At 55.5% G+C, this 15,855-nt stretch overlaps 1 protein-coding gene across 1 annotated transcript in view; it reads left to right on the top strand.

The window, feature by feature from the left end:
* Positions 1–13,494, top strand: part of TBATA (thymus, brain and testes associated) — a 29,791-nt gene extending 16,297 nt beyond the window's left edge. Inside the window, exons 2-10 of the mRNA XM_089897343.1 lie at positions 1,994–2,198; positions 2,960–3,195; positions 5,151–5,306; positions 6,191–6,270; positions 7,435–7,608; positions 9,573–9,654; positions 10,463–10,607; positions 12,192–12,244; positions 13,296–13,494. Of these exons, the coding sequence (XP_089753469.1) occupies positions 1,994–2,198; positions 2,960–3,195; positions 5,151–5,306; positions 6,191–6,270; positions 7,435–7,608; positions 9,573–9,654; positions 10,463–10,607; positions 12,192–12,244; positions 13,296–13,381 (1,217 nt within the window). The 3' untranslated portion in view covers positions 13,382–13,494. The remainder of the gene's footprint in view (positions 1–1,993; positions 2,199–2,959; positions 3,196–5,150; positions 5,307–6,190; positions 6,271–7,434; positions 7,609–9,572; positions 9,655–10,462; positions 10,608–12,191; positions 12,245–13,295) is intronic.
* Positions 13,495–15,855: the final 2,361 nt, after the last annotated feature.

Raw genomic sequence — 15,855 nt, 5'->3', positions numbered from 1 at the left:
TTCCTGTAGGCAGGTGGGTATGGGGCATCCCAATGCCCTGTCCTCAACCCTGCAGCATCTAAGTGCTCTAGAGCCTAGCCCCCATCACTAAGGATGTCCAAACTTCCTTCAAAGGAAGCCCTGCCAACTGATTTTCTCTGTAGGCAAAGATCAGGAGACTTTGAGTCAGGATGCCTGGCTCCTTGCTGTTTGATCTCCAAGTCTCTCCTCTTACCCGATCTCAGGCAGTGCTGTCTGCTCCCCTCCACCCTAACCTGATGGAAGGCTGGCCCTGGGCGATCTCTGGGGTCCCTTGCAGATTCTATGACTCAGATGGTTAATTCTCAGAATGCACTGATTTCCTGCTTCAACCCCATCCTTGGCACCTGCAACCCCAGCACTATATGTACAGATCCATAGATTTAGATTAATCACAATTCTTGGCTTTAACACCTATTATCTTTCATTCATGTCATCACCAGTAAATGCACTTCTCAAACCAAGAACTAGAATACCACCATCAACACATCATATTTGCTCCTCTCCTCCCCCCCTCCCCTTCCCACCTGCCCCCAGAAATAGCCTCTATCTGAATTTTGTGTTTAGCGTTCATTGCTTTTTTTTCTTGTTTTATCACGTTTATGATAATTTTCCTTGCTTTTTCTTTCTTTCTTTCTTTCTTTCTTTCTTTTTTAATTTTGGTTGTGCCGGCTCTTAGTTGCAGTAGGCAGGCTCCTTAGTTTTAGCTCGCCGGCTCCTTAGTTGCAGCACGTGTACTCTTTATTTGAGGCCAGTGGGCTCCTTAGTTGCGGTTCACTGGCTCCTTAGTTTTGGCATGCATTCTCTTAGTTGCGGCATGCATGTGGGATCTAGTTCCCTGAACAGGGGTCGAACCTGCGTCCCCTGCATTGGAAGGTGGATCCTTAACCACTGCGCCACCAGGGAAGTCCTCTAATTTTGCTTGCTTTTGAACTTTATCTTTATTATTATTATTTTTTTTTTTTTTTGCGGTACGCGGGCTTCTCACTGTTGTGGCCTCTCCCGTTGCGGAGCACAGGCTCTGGACGCACAGGCTCAGCAGCCATGGCTCATGGGCCCAGCCACTCCGCAGCATGTGGGATCCTCCTGGACCAGGGCACGAACCCGTGTCCCCCGCATCGGCAGGCGGACTCTCAACCACTGCGCCACCAGGGAAGCCCTGAACTTTATCTTTAAAAAGCATCTCAGGCCATATGGTCTCCTGCAACTTGCTTTCCTGGACTTAGCATCACATTTGTAAGATTCATCTATGTTGATGCGTGTAGCTGTGGTTCGTTCATTGTCGTTGCAATATAACGTTCAATCGTCTGAATGGACCACAGCATATTTATCTATTCTTCTGCCACTGGACATTTAGATTGTCACCAGGTTTTTGCTAATTTGAACAATGTTGGTTTGAATATTCTTACACATAGCCCCCTTTGCATATCTGTAAGAGTTTCTCTGGGGTATATTTCTGGGAGAGGAATTGCTGGGTGATATGGCATGCAAATGTTCAATTTTATAAGATATTGCCAATTTTTTCCCCTAAAGTCTGTTCCGGTTTACACTCCTACTACCAGTCAACAAGAGTTCCTGTTATCCATCTTCAACACTAGTATTAAATTCACCGGTCCTTACTCTGTTAGAGGCCCTACAATGGCTACGGAAGTGAGGACCCAATTGGCAGAGCATCCACTGACGAGGTAAGGTCCCAAATGCCTTCCCTGCTGACCAAGGAGGTGGAGGGGGCCGGGGTGGGCGGAAGACAAAGGAACTCAACAAACTGAGGGTCCAAGTGGAGATCACCTTCCACTGCCATCAGCCAGGCCCCCAGTGGGTTCTCAGGCCTGAGTTAGCAAAGTCACAAGCAGGGCCCCTCCTGCGTAGGGAGAGAGTCACAGGCAGGGGTCAGGAGCACAGAAATTCCAGGGGTTTTCAGGGGCTGACTTCTGTTAGTTGGGGGTAGCGAGGGCCAGCTAACAGCGACTTTCAGAGAAGGTTTGCTTTATTTCTTTAAGTCCCAGACCCCTTAGAGGCGAATCGAGGACGGAACAGGAAACTCAGGGGCCTGGTCAGCGAGATCCGCAGAGGTTCCTGGGGCAAAACGCCTTGCTTAGCATATCCAGAGTCCATCTATACGCCTCCAGAGGGACTCCCTTCAGCCAGGACCACCAGAAGGGAAAGCAGACAGTGAGCAGGCAGGTGGTCCCACCAGGCCCCTGGCGGACAGCAGCCCACCTTTGGATCCTCGCTGGACCTACTCCATCGCCTCCTCCGGGGGCAGAAGCACAGCGTCCTCAGGAGAGGGAAGGGGTGCGGGTGGAGGACAGAGAACCTGAGACGCTTGTCTCCAGCGAAGCGAAGCAAGAGCTTGAGGCTTCCCTGCAGCGACGCAGCCCTGACAGCCTCCCTGTCACCTCTGCATCTCCCGGGAGGGGCCCCCACGGGACAAGGACTCGCTGGCCTAGTCTGGCCTTGGCGCCAGCTTCAGCCCCTGGACGCTGAGTCTGGGCCAAAACTGCCCCTGAGGGCAAGGGGGGAGGATGACAGCCTATAGCTGGCTTCTCTTGGGCTGCCAACAGTTTGGCTTGGGGAGAGGCCCATGCTAGGGTCAGCCCCCTGGCCCTGGAGGTGTATATAATGTACCTTTGCTCCAGTCCAGGTATTTGGATGAGTAGGTGGGTCTATGGCTTCTCTTTCTGGCTTTAGAAATGGTTTCTGAGAGAAAACTGGGGTCCTGGCTCCCTGCTCAGGCATCTTAGGAAGACAGAAGGGTCCCTGGGGCCGGATGGCATGGCTGGGAAAGGATCCTGGGGGAGGCTCAGCTTTGGTGTCACGGGGGTGGCGATGAAATCCCAGAAACCAGACTTCAGAGCATCTCAGGGATGGATTCTAATAAGCTCAGGTGGGCACCACTGCCGGGGGGCTCCATTTGCTTCTCCCTGACCCTCTCCTTCAGGCCAAGGACTGAGCCAAAACCCGAGAAGAAGTCAGGGTGCAGGCCAAGGAGCCACGCAGACGGCGGGCCACAGAAAGAACTGATGATCCCAGGGATTGTGGATTTCAAGGTGATCCGAGAGGCACTGAGGACCTCCAAGCCCCAAACTCCCGGTGCCCACCGCTTCAGTCACCTCAGCCATCACTCCTTCTTCTCCCGGCACCACCCCCATCCCCAGCATGTGACCCACATCCAAGGTAGGGCTGGGGCAGGCCAGAGCCTGGCCGGAGGTGGGGACAGGGGAGGGCGTGCTGGAAAGGGAAAGGGAGGACCCAGCCCGCGCTTGGCCGAGCCAAGACACGACCTGAGACAGGGGCAGGGTGCGGGGGTCCAAGGGCAGACTGCCTAGCCCTACGGGATTTACGTCATTGCCGATTCTCCCATTTTACAAATCAGAGAAAGGGATGAATGTTCTCCTGCAGAGCTGCACTCTCTTGTCTAACTCAGGCCATTTCATCCACTCAGCTATTCATCCACCAAATATCTAATGAGTGTGAACTATGGGTCGAGCAGTGTTTTAGGTCCTGGGGTTATGAGAGTGAGCTAGACAGACAGTGCCTGCCCTCACGGAGCCGACTCTTTGGTGGGAAAGAATAGGAAATAGATAAGGTGTCAGATGTGGTAAGTGCCAAGGCTATACGGGGAGGCCTGACCAACAGCATGACATTTGAGCAAAGGATAAAGGAAGACAGGGCATGACCCGTGTGGATCTCAGGGGGAAGAGTGTCCCAGGCAGAGGGAACAGCAAGGACAGAGGCCCTGAGGCAAGAGCATCCTGGCTCTGTTGGAGAAACAGCAAGGAAGTCAGTGTGCCTGGAGCAGAGTCAGGAGGGGAGAGAAAGGAGATGCATCAGAGAGGCAGCTGGGCCCACAACGCGTGGGCCTTGGAGCTCACCGTGGTCACCCTTCAGCCATCTCACTGAGTCAGGTGGGAGTCACTGGAAGGTTGAGAGCAAAGAGGTAGCAGAAGGGATCTACTGGCTTTTGAATGGATGGTGGCTTGGACCGGGGAGGTAGCAGTGGAAGAGTTAGTGTCCCTGCTCTAGAGATATACAGAAGGTAAGGCCAACGGGATTTGCTGATAGATTCAAAACAGAGTACGAGACGGGAGAGGAGGTAGCCTGACTCCCAGGTGTTTGGCCTGAGTAACTGGAAAACTGGAGTTGCACTGGCTGAGACAGGGAAGCCCACAGAAGGGGCCAGTGGAGGGTGGGGAAGGTCAGGGGTTCAGTCTGGGACGTGGGAGATGCAACGTGTGCAATGCCTCTTAGAAGTCCGAGAGGAGGTATCGAGTAGGCAGTCAGGTCCATCTGGGGCAGAGATGCCAACGTGAGAGCCGCTCAGATGGGGGTGGTATTTGAAGTGACGTGCTGGATGGGATCATCAGGGGACCATGTAGATGTGGGGGAGGAGAACCTGGCATGAGCCTGGGGACCCCAAGGCTAAGGGGTTGAGGAGATGAATAAGAAGCAGTAGCCGAGCGGCTGGTGAGCCAGGAGGACCCAGGAGAATGAGGGGTCCTGGCACCAAAGGAAAGTGTTCGGGAAGACAGAGTGAGCACCCACGGTAAGTCCTAACCAGGCTGTTCCCCAAAGCTTAACTAATGATGCTATAACATCACACAAACCTTAGACTGGAGGGTCCTCACGTGTAAATGTCTCTTACCACCTCCAGGCTGCCACGCACTCAGCCCTGGAAGCCTGACAGATGGCATGAAGTTTTATCCAGAGGGTCTCGCTCCCTGTGATTTGAGCCCAGGCCCCTCTCGTCACAAACTGTGGCTTAATGCCCCCGTCCCCACATCCTCTTCTTTAAGCTGCCTGCCTCTGTGCTCACACCTGCACTTCACTGCCCTGTCGTAGAACACCGAAAGGACCCCAGGACTAGGGTCTCAGGAAGCCCGGGCTCCTGTCTTATCTCTGCCTGACTCACTGCGTGACCCTGAGCACATCCTTTCGCTGCCATTCTAAGTGTCCCCAGGGGTAAGGTCACAGTGGTTACAGAGGCCCTCCCAGCTCTCGCCATCTCTGGGCTTGTGGTTACTGGAGGAAGTGGGCCAAGTGCAGCCCCTGCTCCCCAGCCTCCTCCCAGCCCCCCGGAGTTCCTGGGGTCCACTCAGGCCCCCCTTCACACAGCCTCTATCCCTTCACAGATCTCACCGGGAAGCCCGTCTGTGTTGTCAGGGACGAGTTCTCTCTGGCCGCCTCACGTCAAGCCACACTCTTACCCCGCTCTCTGATCGGGATGCCCACCATCTCGGTCCCCATTGGAGACCCGCAGTCCAATCGGGATCCCTGGCTTTCTTCTGGTGGGTACTTGGGCCACAGCCCCTCTACCTTGGGGTTATACGTGTGCCTGGCTTGGGTGGGTGCCTGAGAAGGAAAGGGCCATTGCTCTTAGGTCAGTGGGGTCTGGTGGGGAACCCCAGTGTTTTCCTTATTTCCTCAGGCAGCTGCATTTGCATTACTCCCCAACCCCAGGTCCTCAGAAATGCACCCCTGCTTGGCTTTGATGTGTCTGAGGAGTCATGACAAGCAGATTTGGGCAACAGTCATGTGACTTACAGCTCTAGCCAGGAACAGTATTGGAAACACTGTATTTCGTAACCTGCGTGCTCAGGCACCAGCCAATCAGAACAGTCAGCCATAGATAGTGCGTTGGGGGGCGGAGGGGGAGGGCAGCATTTCAGAGACCTCTGCTCTGCCAAGCCTTTCCCTTTCCCTTAAGGGCGGGAGGACCCTGGGGAAGGGGCAGAGGGGCTTGGAAGGCTTGCTGCAGTGCTCGTTACCAACCTCGCCAGGAGTCACTCAGTATTTTAGTAACTGCCACAGCATATCGACTGAATCTCTGTCCTGGCTTTGGGCTCCTAAAAGAGGCAAAGCTAGACTAAATCACAAACATTTTGGTACATGTAGCCAAATGTTCTCCAGCATCTCCCAGTAAAGCCACAGGCTAGGACACCAATATCAGTGGCCACCATACCCACCAACCCACCAGTGGTGTGATTCCTACTCCTTCCCTCAAGGGCACCACCTCCCCGGTGAAACTACCCTTCCCTTTAAGATGCAGGGCAGGAAGACGGGGAGGAGAGGAGGCTCTTCCACCTACAGTCCTCCCCACATCCAGTGTACAGGGAGGGCAAGGAGGAGCGCCCCAGGTATCAGTTGGCCGGATCTCGTCCCCTCCTTCCAGAGGCCTGGAAGAAGGAGTTGAAAGACCTGGCTTCCCGGGTGGCCATCTTCACCAAGGAGAATGCGCTGAAGAGCAAGGAGGTGGGTGCAGAACAAAGCAGCTGCCTGAGAAGAGATGAAATGGACTCACTCCTTTGTAACTAAACCCTCCCACGTGGCTTCCAGGAGATCAGTGTAGAGCGAGCCTTCCTGAGAGGCGCTACTGTTGGCACAGGGGAAGGGGCCCATGAATTCAACCCAAGGGAGAGGGTCCCAGTGAGGGTTCAGAGGACAGAACGTACCAGGTGGAGAAATCCAAGAAGGGCTCATAGTTTAGAAGCGGATGGGGAGAGGCGTGCCTAGTGGAAGCACACAGCATAAAGGCTCACAAGCTGGAAAATGCAGGGCATCTTTAGAGACCAGAGGGCTGAGGAACAGGGTACAAGTGGGCAGCAGTGAGGGAGAAGGTGGGAGAAGGGCTGACTTTGGACGTAGGCAAGATCAGCTTGTTTCTCATTTCTGAACTTAGTTTCGTGTCTAATCTGAGAAGGGGTGGGAAAATCCCTGAAGAATTACAGACAGAATGGGGGTGGCCTCCCGGGTGCTATTTGCTGATAAACCAATAAGGACAAGTGGGAGGCAGCTTGAAGGTGGTTGAAATTGGTCCTAGGACAGGCCCGGAACTTTGTGGCTGAGTCTGGTCCCGCCCTTGTCTTGGGCAACAGAGTTCTCGTCCCTGCCCTGCAGCTAACTCACTGTGACACTCAGGGCAACTCAGCTAAGCTGTCTGGGTCTCAGTTTTCTTATCTTTAAAATGGGGAGAAGGATACTACCAGTCTTAACTGGAGTTCCAGGGGCAGGAGGTCCTAGGCCTTGTGCCCACAGGCCTGGCTCAGGAAGGTTTCCCAGGGCAAAGAAAGGATGGCAAGCTGTGGGGGACAGTATCCTACACCAAGGCAGGATACTGTTTTCAAATCTCTGATGGGCTGGGGGGAGGGGCATGGGGAGGGCCTACCCAAGAAGAAGTACAAGGACCACCCGAGAACCATGGCGGGGAGCCAACATTCAATGAAATTCCAGCAGGAAGAGCAATAGCTATAATGGAAGGGCCACCCCACTGGCAAGAGGGGTCTAGGACAGGGTCGGGCTGGCCTGGGTGATATCCTGGGTCCCTGGCCTCCTCCTCTTCTTTTCCCCCTTGTCCCCTCTGCTTTCTCCTCTTTCTCCCTCTCTGCCAAGAGTCTCTGGCTGCTTTTTTCCCAGCAGAAGGAGGAGCCTCAGCGGGAGAAGGGGGCAAAGTACTCAGCAGAGACTGGTAGGCTCATCCCTGCTTCCACCCGGGCCACGGCCCGCCGCCACTCCTGCCAGGGCGTACGAAACCACTCTGCGAGCACAGATAGAGGAGACCAGACCTTCATCCTACAGGATCAGGAGTTGCTGGTGAGGTGCTGGGAAGGTTGGGGCCTGTGGACCCTACAGAGGCCCTAGTCTGAGGGCAGAGAACATGGTGGTACCTGCTCCCAGGCTCACAGGGATCCAACTAGGACCCTTGCAAACTGCTTTCAAGCCTGGCTTCTCCCAGGGAGCCTTGCACCTGAGACCATAAGGCTCAAAAACCCCAGACCTGGGAGTCAGGAGCCTGGATTCCAATCCCCGGCTGCCTCTAGCTTTCTGTCTGAGCCTTTCCCTCTCTAAGTCCTTTTCCCTCTCGGGACCTTAGCTCCATGATTTAGCCAAACTGGGAGCACAGACACGTTGTCACAAGGTCTGGTCCAGCTGTGGCACCTGACGTGTTAGCGAAGGGAGCCACGGCGGTGGAATGGGAAGCCTGGAGGTGGAGGCCCTGCCTGGCGTGTCCTCGCCGCGCCCAGCCTGCTGCCCCCCCGCAGCCTGCAAGGCGGGTCGCAGCCACCTCCCCACACCCTGGAGCCGTCTGGCCTGTGCTGCAGCGAAGCATAAAGTCCCCTCCTCCGCGTCCGAGGGTCCCATGGGGGCCTGAGAGGCGCGCAGGAGTCGTGCTGGTGGGCAAGGCGGTGCGAGTCTCTGTTCAAAGGCGCACACGTTCTCCAGGAGAGGCCAGACCATGACAGCATCCTGACACCTTCCCTGTGACCAGTGCTTTAAAGCACGCAGTCCCCTTGGAGCCTTAAGACAGTTCAGGGAACAGATAGAGCAGACAGGACCCCATTCCACAGATGGGGAGGCTGAGGCCCTGCCGGGTGACAGCCCACGGCGCAGGTCCCCGGAGAGGGCGCAGCATAGCAGGGGCTAGAACACAGTGCTTTCTCCACCATAGGGCGGCCTCACCTTCCCTGGAAGTAGGTTCTCGGGTCCTGTGGGGAGGGGGCACAGGGCAGGTAAGTTGGGTGCGGAGAATGGAGAGGGACCCCGGGCACATGGGGGCGGGGGTCACCTCAGGGGGCGGGTACCCAGGGGTGAGGGTGGGCAGCCTAGCAGTCGCAGGCCTGGGGAGAGGCCCGGCCCAGTTCCCGCTCTGCCAGGGATGAGGCAGACCTGCTGGGCACTGACAGCGCATCTTGGGTCCTGGGGAGACTGACCACCAAGCGCTGAGGGAACCCCACTTTCCTAGGACTCCGGGGGCTCTGCCTCCCCCCGTGGGCCCCAGCTCCACACAGGCACAGCCGCCAGCAGCAGCCTGGCCTAGGAAGCCCCCATCGCCCTTCCAAGACAGAGCTGGATCTCTTGCCGATGATCCCTGACCGGAGGACGCCGCGGGGAAAGGGCCCTGAAGTAGCAAAGATGCTGGAGGCTGAGAAGGCTGAGAAGGCGGCTGGGAGTGAAGAGCACAGGGCTCTGGGCGGGAAGGAGCCCCCGGCCGAGCAGGGCACAGAACCAGCTGACTCCGACCCTCAGGCCGCCCACAGGGATCACCCCACCTCTTTGCTAACATCTCCAATCTCTGAACTTGGGAACTTCAGGGAGGGGAGGCCCATGGGGTCCCTGAAATCCCCACACCAAGGACCCAAGCATTTGGGACTCGGTGCGTCTCTGAGGAGCTGACGGGCCAGCCCCGACCTTGCCTTCCCAGTGAGGGACTTTGGGGTACAACCAGCCCAAGTAGGGCTCAAGGACGAGGGGTCCAGGTGTCTGATTCTGAGGCTTCGTTCTGCCACAGCAGCTCTGCGAGGTGTCGTCCTCTCTCGAGGCCTCAGATGCCTGCCTCATCTGCCCAGTAGGGAGGTTAAGAATCTTCCTCCAGGGCTGTAGGCAGAGAACGCTTTCTACAAAGTGTAAAGTCCCATGTGGAGGGGAGGCAGGGACCGTCGTGGGGACCCGTCTAGCCAAGCAAGGGCTCTGGGAGACCACTTCGCGGGGGAGGCAGCTGTGCAGCCAGCTACGTGCTGTCCAGCCAAGCTGACCCAGGCCTGTCGTCCTGCCCACAGATCCTGGAGCTGCTTTCTCAAATCCTGCAAACAGACTCCTTGAATGCTATCCGGTTCTGGCTACTCTACGCGCCGCCCAAGGGTGAGGACACAGTCCCGGGCCCAGAACCTCGTCTGAGTCCAGACCGCTGAGGGCTGTGTCCACTGTTTCTGCAGGACTCAGGTGTCACTCGGCTCCCACCCCAGGGCCACACACGGGGGCCTCTCCTCCTTTTTTGGAGGCCCAAACTAATCTCTTCCAGCTAGACAACGTCACTGCTCCCCCCTCCACATTCCTCAGCAGGGTTTCCACGACCCTGCTCCTTAGAGGGGACCCCCTCCTCCACACTGACCGCAGGCCTCAGCCCCTGGGAGGGAGACATTCAAAGACCATACTTAGTGGACACGGCCTTTAATCCACCACTGTGGGAAATGCACACGCACAGAGATGCAAATACACATACATAAGAGCACACACACACGTGCACATGGACACGTAAATGGACGTACACATACTCACTGGGGCGGTAGGTGGAGGGTGTATCTAAGTGGGAGGGTGAGGAGTGATGAGAGCCAGAGAGCTGACTGGACGGGAGAGTGGAGGAGGAGGTGGGGGAGGGCGGGTCCCCAGCAGGCTTCCCAGGGGGCCAGGGGCCGAGGTGGCAGGTGAACCAAGAACCAGGGACACTCGAGAGAGGTGTGGAAGGCCGAGGCACGCTGCACACACAGGGGCCAGAGAAGTGTGGCCTTCCCCACGGGCCCCCGAGGACAGAATGTGAGATGGTTAGAGAGAGGCGCCTGGGCCCACTGGGCAGAAGAGCTGGAGGCCCCGCTCCCTGACTTTCCCACCTAGTGGCAGGATGGGGGCCGAGGTCTTGCCCCTGAGGATTCTCCCCCGCTTGTGCTTACAGAGAAAGACATGGCACTAGGCCTCCTGCAGACAGCAGTGGCTCAGCTCCTTCCCCAGGCCCTAGTCTCCATCCCAGCAGAAAAACTCCTGAACCAGCTCCAGGAAATTCAAGAACCACTTCAAGAGAGGCAACAGCTACCCTACAGGTGGGCTTCGCACCCCTCAGCTGCCCCTCTCCTCCCTAACATTCAGCCACCTGTCCTCCCAGGTGAGGCCAGGGGAGGCCAGAGGAGGGAGCCCGGTGCTGGCCAGAGCCTGGGCTGCCTAAGCCTGTCCTGGAGGAAGAGGCCCATGCTCTCCCCCGGAACCCCCAGTTCTACTTATGCGGCTTGAAAGCTTACTCTACCAGACCAGACTCCAGGGGCCAGCTGTGGGGATGCTAAGGGGTGACCTGTGTCACTTATAGCAAGACAGGGCTGGGTAAGCCACATCTAGCTCTCCAGGAGCTCTTGGTCTTTGGGAAGACACAAGCAGAGAAGGAACGGTGACACAAGGCAGGCAGAAGTACCTTTATGCCGGTATTAAGTCCTCTGCATGGCTGGAGAGAAGGATTTATGATGAGCTGGGGAAAGGGAAGATGAGGGAAGTCCGCACACAGCAGGGGAGTGGGGCCTGAGTGTCAGCCATGGGACCAGCAATCCTGAGTGCCCACTATGTTTGCCTGACACCGCTGGGTGTTTAACACATTTCTAGTCCATACAGCCACCCACGGAGGCAGTATTACCTCCATTTTACAGATGAGAAAACTGAGGCTCAGGAACAGTTGAATGACAGCCCCAAATCACGCAGCTGGGCAGCAGAAAAGCTGGGGTTCAGACTTAGGCTTATCTGACTTCCAAGCCCAGCAGCGCTCAGATCCACCAGGGAGCTTACTGAAAAGGCAGATGCCTAGAGGTTGTCACACAGTAGGGTGGGGGTGAACGCGGAGATGTGTATTTCCAACAGTCCCCTAAGTATGTCTGATAGCGCCTGGGGACACTGCTGGGATGGATAGGATTTGAACAAGCAAATGAGAGGGTGGGGAAAGTCAGGAGTGGAAGTCAGAAATGGGAAGCGTTAGGGAACGTTAAATTTGGGAGTGGCTGGAGCGCGGGTGGGTGGATTGGTGAGAAGGGGGCGGCGTGCTGTGCTGGCCTGGATGTGCTGAAGGTGTGGGTGCTCTGGCCCTGGACTTGGTTTTCTTTTCCACTTTGAGACCAGGGGTGGCACAGTGGTAAGGCAGCTTCACTGTGACCTTAGGCAAGCCACCTCCCATCTGTGAGCCTCTGTTTCACCTTCTCAAAACACCCTCTCCTGGAATCACAGGGAGGAAAAATTACATCGGGTGCATCAAAAGGCTTGCTGAGTGCAAAGCCAATACAAGATATGAATGTTATCCATGCTCATCAGTAATTCATTAGGGAAGCAGGGTTTCTGTCTTCTCCACTCACACAGGAAGGCTTCCCGTCTGCAGGGAAGCAGTAAGCCAAGGGAGGGCAGGTGCAGTGGCCTCCCTACAGCTCCTTACAGAAGGGCCTTGGTTCCCTGTGGCTACAGCGGGCGATGGAGTCACAGTTGTTGGGGTCCTGCTTGGGGTGGGGCCATCCCTGGACAGACACCTGCTGGCTCTCAGGAGGGGTGGGTCTTGCCTCTCCCTGGGGCACCTTCCCCACCTCCCTGCCCACCCTGCCACTCGGCTGGCTGCATGGCTCCAGCCTGACCTTCCCAGCCTCTCCTTGTGTTGGTTTTAGCCAATCCCTGAAGAAGACGAAGACGCCACCTCCATCAAAAAGCGAAAAACCAGGTAAGAGTCCACATAGCAGGTCACTGGGGGCTCAGAGAGGCCCACCATGGCTAGATTCCTTAGGGGATACAAGGACCCCCTGGAGATGGAGCCCTGCCCAAAGAAGTGGCTCATTTCATCCATCCATCCATACACTCATTCGTTCAGCAGATCCTTAATTAGTACCTAAGCGCTAGCTTCTGGGATCACTGGGGGAGAATTTGGAGACGAGTTCCTGCTGCCGTGGAGCTTCATCCTAGGGAGAGGAGTGCAGACCGCAAAGACACCTGAGGCAGATGGGTGCCCTAAGGAAAATGACAGGGCGATGGCAGAATCAGGAGGACTGGTAGGGTGGGGAGAGGGCCCCTTGAGCCAAAAGGCAGGAAGGATCCAGCCCTCTCTGGGTCAAGGGAGAGCCTGCGAGCAGGGCTTCCACCTGCCAGGTGTGTTGGTGAAAGAGCAGGCAGGCCAGGGTGGCCGGAGCCTTGTGGGTTGGGGACAGTGGTAAGAAATGAGATAGGTGGGCAGAGCCGGCCTGTGGGAAAGGCCAGGCATGTGGTCTCATAAAGAGAGCATGGGGTTCACTGGAGGGTTATCAGCAGGGTGTGGTGGGACCCCTCTGGCTGCTGTGTAGATAATGGACTGTGGGGTCCCAGAGGGGATGAAGGAGACCAGGGAGGAGGGGGTACCTTAGACCAGAGCGGGGGTGGGGGGGAGGGGAAGGAAGGTTGGAGGGGAGAGGAGAGGACAGGTATTCTCGATGTACACTGTTCTCCCCCACTAGACTGTAAAGGGTCCTGTGTGCCCGGCAGCGTGTCTGACACAGAGTAGGTACTGCTCAGACATCTGTGACCTGGATGTAGAAGAGGGTGGTGAGGCTGGGGGAAGGGAGCCAACCCCTCCCAGGTTGCCAGGAGAGCCCGAGCGGAAGCCTGGCCTCACCCAGGCACACACATATCCACCAGGGCCTGGCGGGGAGAAGGGGTCTCTCCAGATCTCCTGGGCAGCTCCCAGGTAGGGACCTGGCCCCTCACGCTCTCCTGCCTGCTGTGTTCCACCACCACCCCCCCAGAGAACCCTGGGAAAGCACAAGTTCTTCGCGTGCACTCCAGCCAGAACCCAGAAGAGAAGGCGGCAAAGCCAAAGGTAGAGGGTTGAGGAGTTCGCACCACTTTGCCCACCTTGCTCAAGAAGAGCCCCTGAGTTCAAAGATTCGGCCCGCACCTCCTCAACAGCAATACCGGTTTTCCTATCACATGGAGCCTATTAAAATACTGTCTTCCCCTTAAGAGGACAGTTCCGCTCTCCTACCAGGAGGTCTGTGCTTGGGTAGTTTGCTCCAGGAGGGGGGATGAGCTGTACCAAACCATCCCGACTCCCTTGGAGAAAGCCTCCCCATGTGGGGCTTCCCTGGTTCTGTTAGGTTCCAGAGAACTGAAGGGCGGGTGGCAGATGGGGCTCTGCTCATCCTTGAGCCAAGTCTCCCAGGGTTCTGGGTAGATAAGAGCAGAGGGTGGGAACTCACAGGCCACTTTACAATACTGATCCATACCAATTATTGAGTTCCTACCAGGTACTGAGGCAGGTACTAGCTAATTCATATAGAACACTATATGAATTGTTGTACATATTTTATATATGGTACTATGTTTGATGTTCCCCAAAGCTCTATGAGGTAGAGAATCCCTCCCATTCTATAGATGAATAAACTGAGTGAGGCTCAGAAAGGTGAATTAGCTTGTCCAAGGCCACACAGTAAGTGACAACCAGGATCCAAACGCAACATGTCTGGATCTAGAATCCCTGCTCCTATCTGCTGTACTCTGTTGCCTTACGAACAGCAACCCTCACCAAAAGTTGTGGTCACGTTCCTGAAGAGCTTATGGTTAGGAAAATGGTGGTTGGCAAGATGAAGAAGGAAAGGGACATTATATAAATGTGACCCAGATGCAACTGGGGTGTCTCTATCCTTTAAGATATAGAGAAGAGGGCTTTGACCCTCTGGGAAGTCCAGTGTCTTCCTTGAGATTTCTGCAAATTGCTTGGGATGGGGTGGGGAGGTCAGCATTGAGTATTTACAATTTCATGGTCACCTATGGCTCTGAGCTCCTACTTCTACTGACTTAGTTCAGTCCACGGATTGTGGCTCTACTCTATACTTCCAGCACTGCCCCCACATCAATTCATATGATCCCTTTCACACAAAACTTGTGCACGGCAGGCTTCAATCAAGATCAGGGGCTGGGGCTTCCCTGGTGGCGCAGTGGTTGAGAGTCCGCCTGCTGATGCAGGTGACACGGGTTCGTGCCCCGGTCCGGGAAGATCCCACATGCCGCGGAGCGGCTGGGCCCGTGAGCCATGGCCGCTGAGCCTGCGTGTCCGGAGCCTGTGCTCCGCAACGGGAGAGGCCACAACAGTGAGAGGCCTGTGTACCGCAAAAAAAAAAAAAAAAAAAAGATCGGGGGCTGGATGGGGATTTTCTGTGAACCCAGCAAACAGCTTCATGGTCAATATTAGATCACCTTGTTTTTAAAAGTCCTTGGCCACTCTTCCACTGGGGATGTTTCCCTGGTGGCAGCATCGCATATAACAACTATGCCCTGGGGCTTCCCCAGTGGCGCAGTGGTTGAGAATCCACATGCCAATGCAGGGGACACGGGTTCGATCCCTGGTCCGGGAAGATCCCACATGCCGCGGAGCAACCAAGCTCGTGTGCCACAACTACTAAGCCTGTGCTCTAGAGCCCGTGAGCTACAACTACTGAGCCCACGTGCCGCAACTACTAAAGCCCGCGCGCCTAGAGCCCACGCTCCACAACGACAGAAGCCACTGCAATGAGAAGCCCGCACACCGCAACAAAGAGTAGCCCCCGCTCGCCACAACTAGAGAAAGCCCGTGCGCAGCAATGAAGACCCAACACAGCCAAAAATAAATAAATAAAATTTATAAAAACAACAACAACAACAACAACAACTATACCCTGGGAATTCCCTGGCGGTCCAGTGGTTAGGGCTCCGTGCTTCCACTGCAGGGGGCACAGGTTAGATCCCTGGTCAGGGAACTAGGACCCCGCATGCCACGTGGTGCGGTCAAAAAGACCAAAAAACACAAAACAAAACTAAAACCTATGCCCCTTGCCATCTCACTGAATTTCCCCTGCCCTGTCCTCAACCCTGCCACCAGTTTGCCCCCAGAAAGCCCACACTATTTTAATTTTTTCCAATTATTTTCTTGTAAAATACACATAACACAAAAGTAACCGTTTAAACCACTTTGAAGTGTACACATCGGTGTCATTAACGACATGCACATTGTGCGCAACTATTACCACCATGCATCTCCAGAACTCTTTTCATTTTGCAAGGCTGAAACTCCGAAACCCTTTAATAATTTCCCATTCCCCGCTCTTCCCAGTCCATGGCATTCCACTTTCTGTCTCTGAATCTGACAACTCTAGGTCCACCATATTAGTGGAATCATATAGTCGTATGCATTATCCTTCTGTATCTGGCTTACGTCGCTTAGCGTGATGTCCTCAAGGCTCATCCATGTTGTAGCATGTCTCAGAATATCCTCGCACATTTACTTTTTTAATCGATGCAGCAGTTCAGCTCCTCCAGCCTCTGTTCCCA

The sequence above is a fragment of the Delphinapterus leucas genome, chromosome 16 (genome assembly GCF_059928025.1).
Source record: "Delphinapterus leucas isolate spDelLeu-1000000601 "Yukka" chromosome 16, BTC_Dleu_Yukka2, whole genome shotgun sequence".
NCBI classification, from domain to species: Eukaryota; Metazoa; Chordata; class Mammalia; order Artiodactyla; family Monodontidae; genus Delphinapterus; species Delphinapterus leucas.
This window is presented reverse-complemented; position numbering and strand designations above follow the sequence as displayed.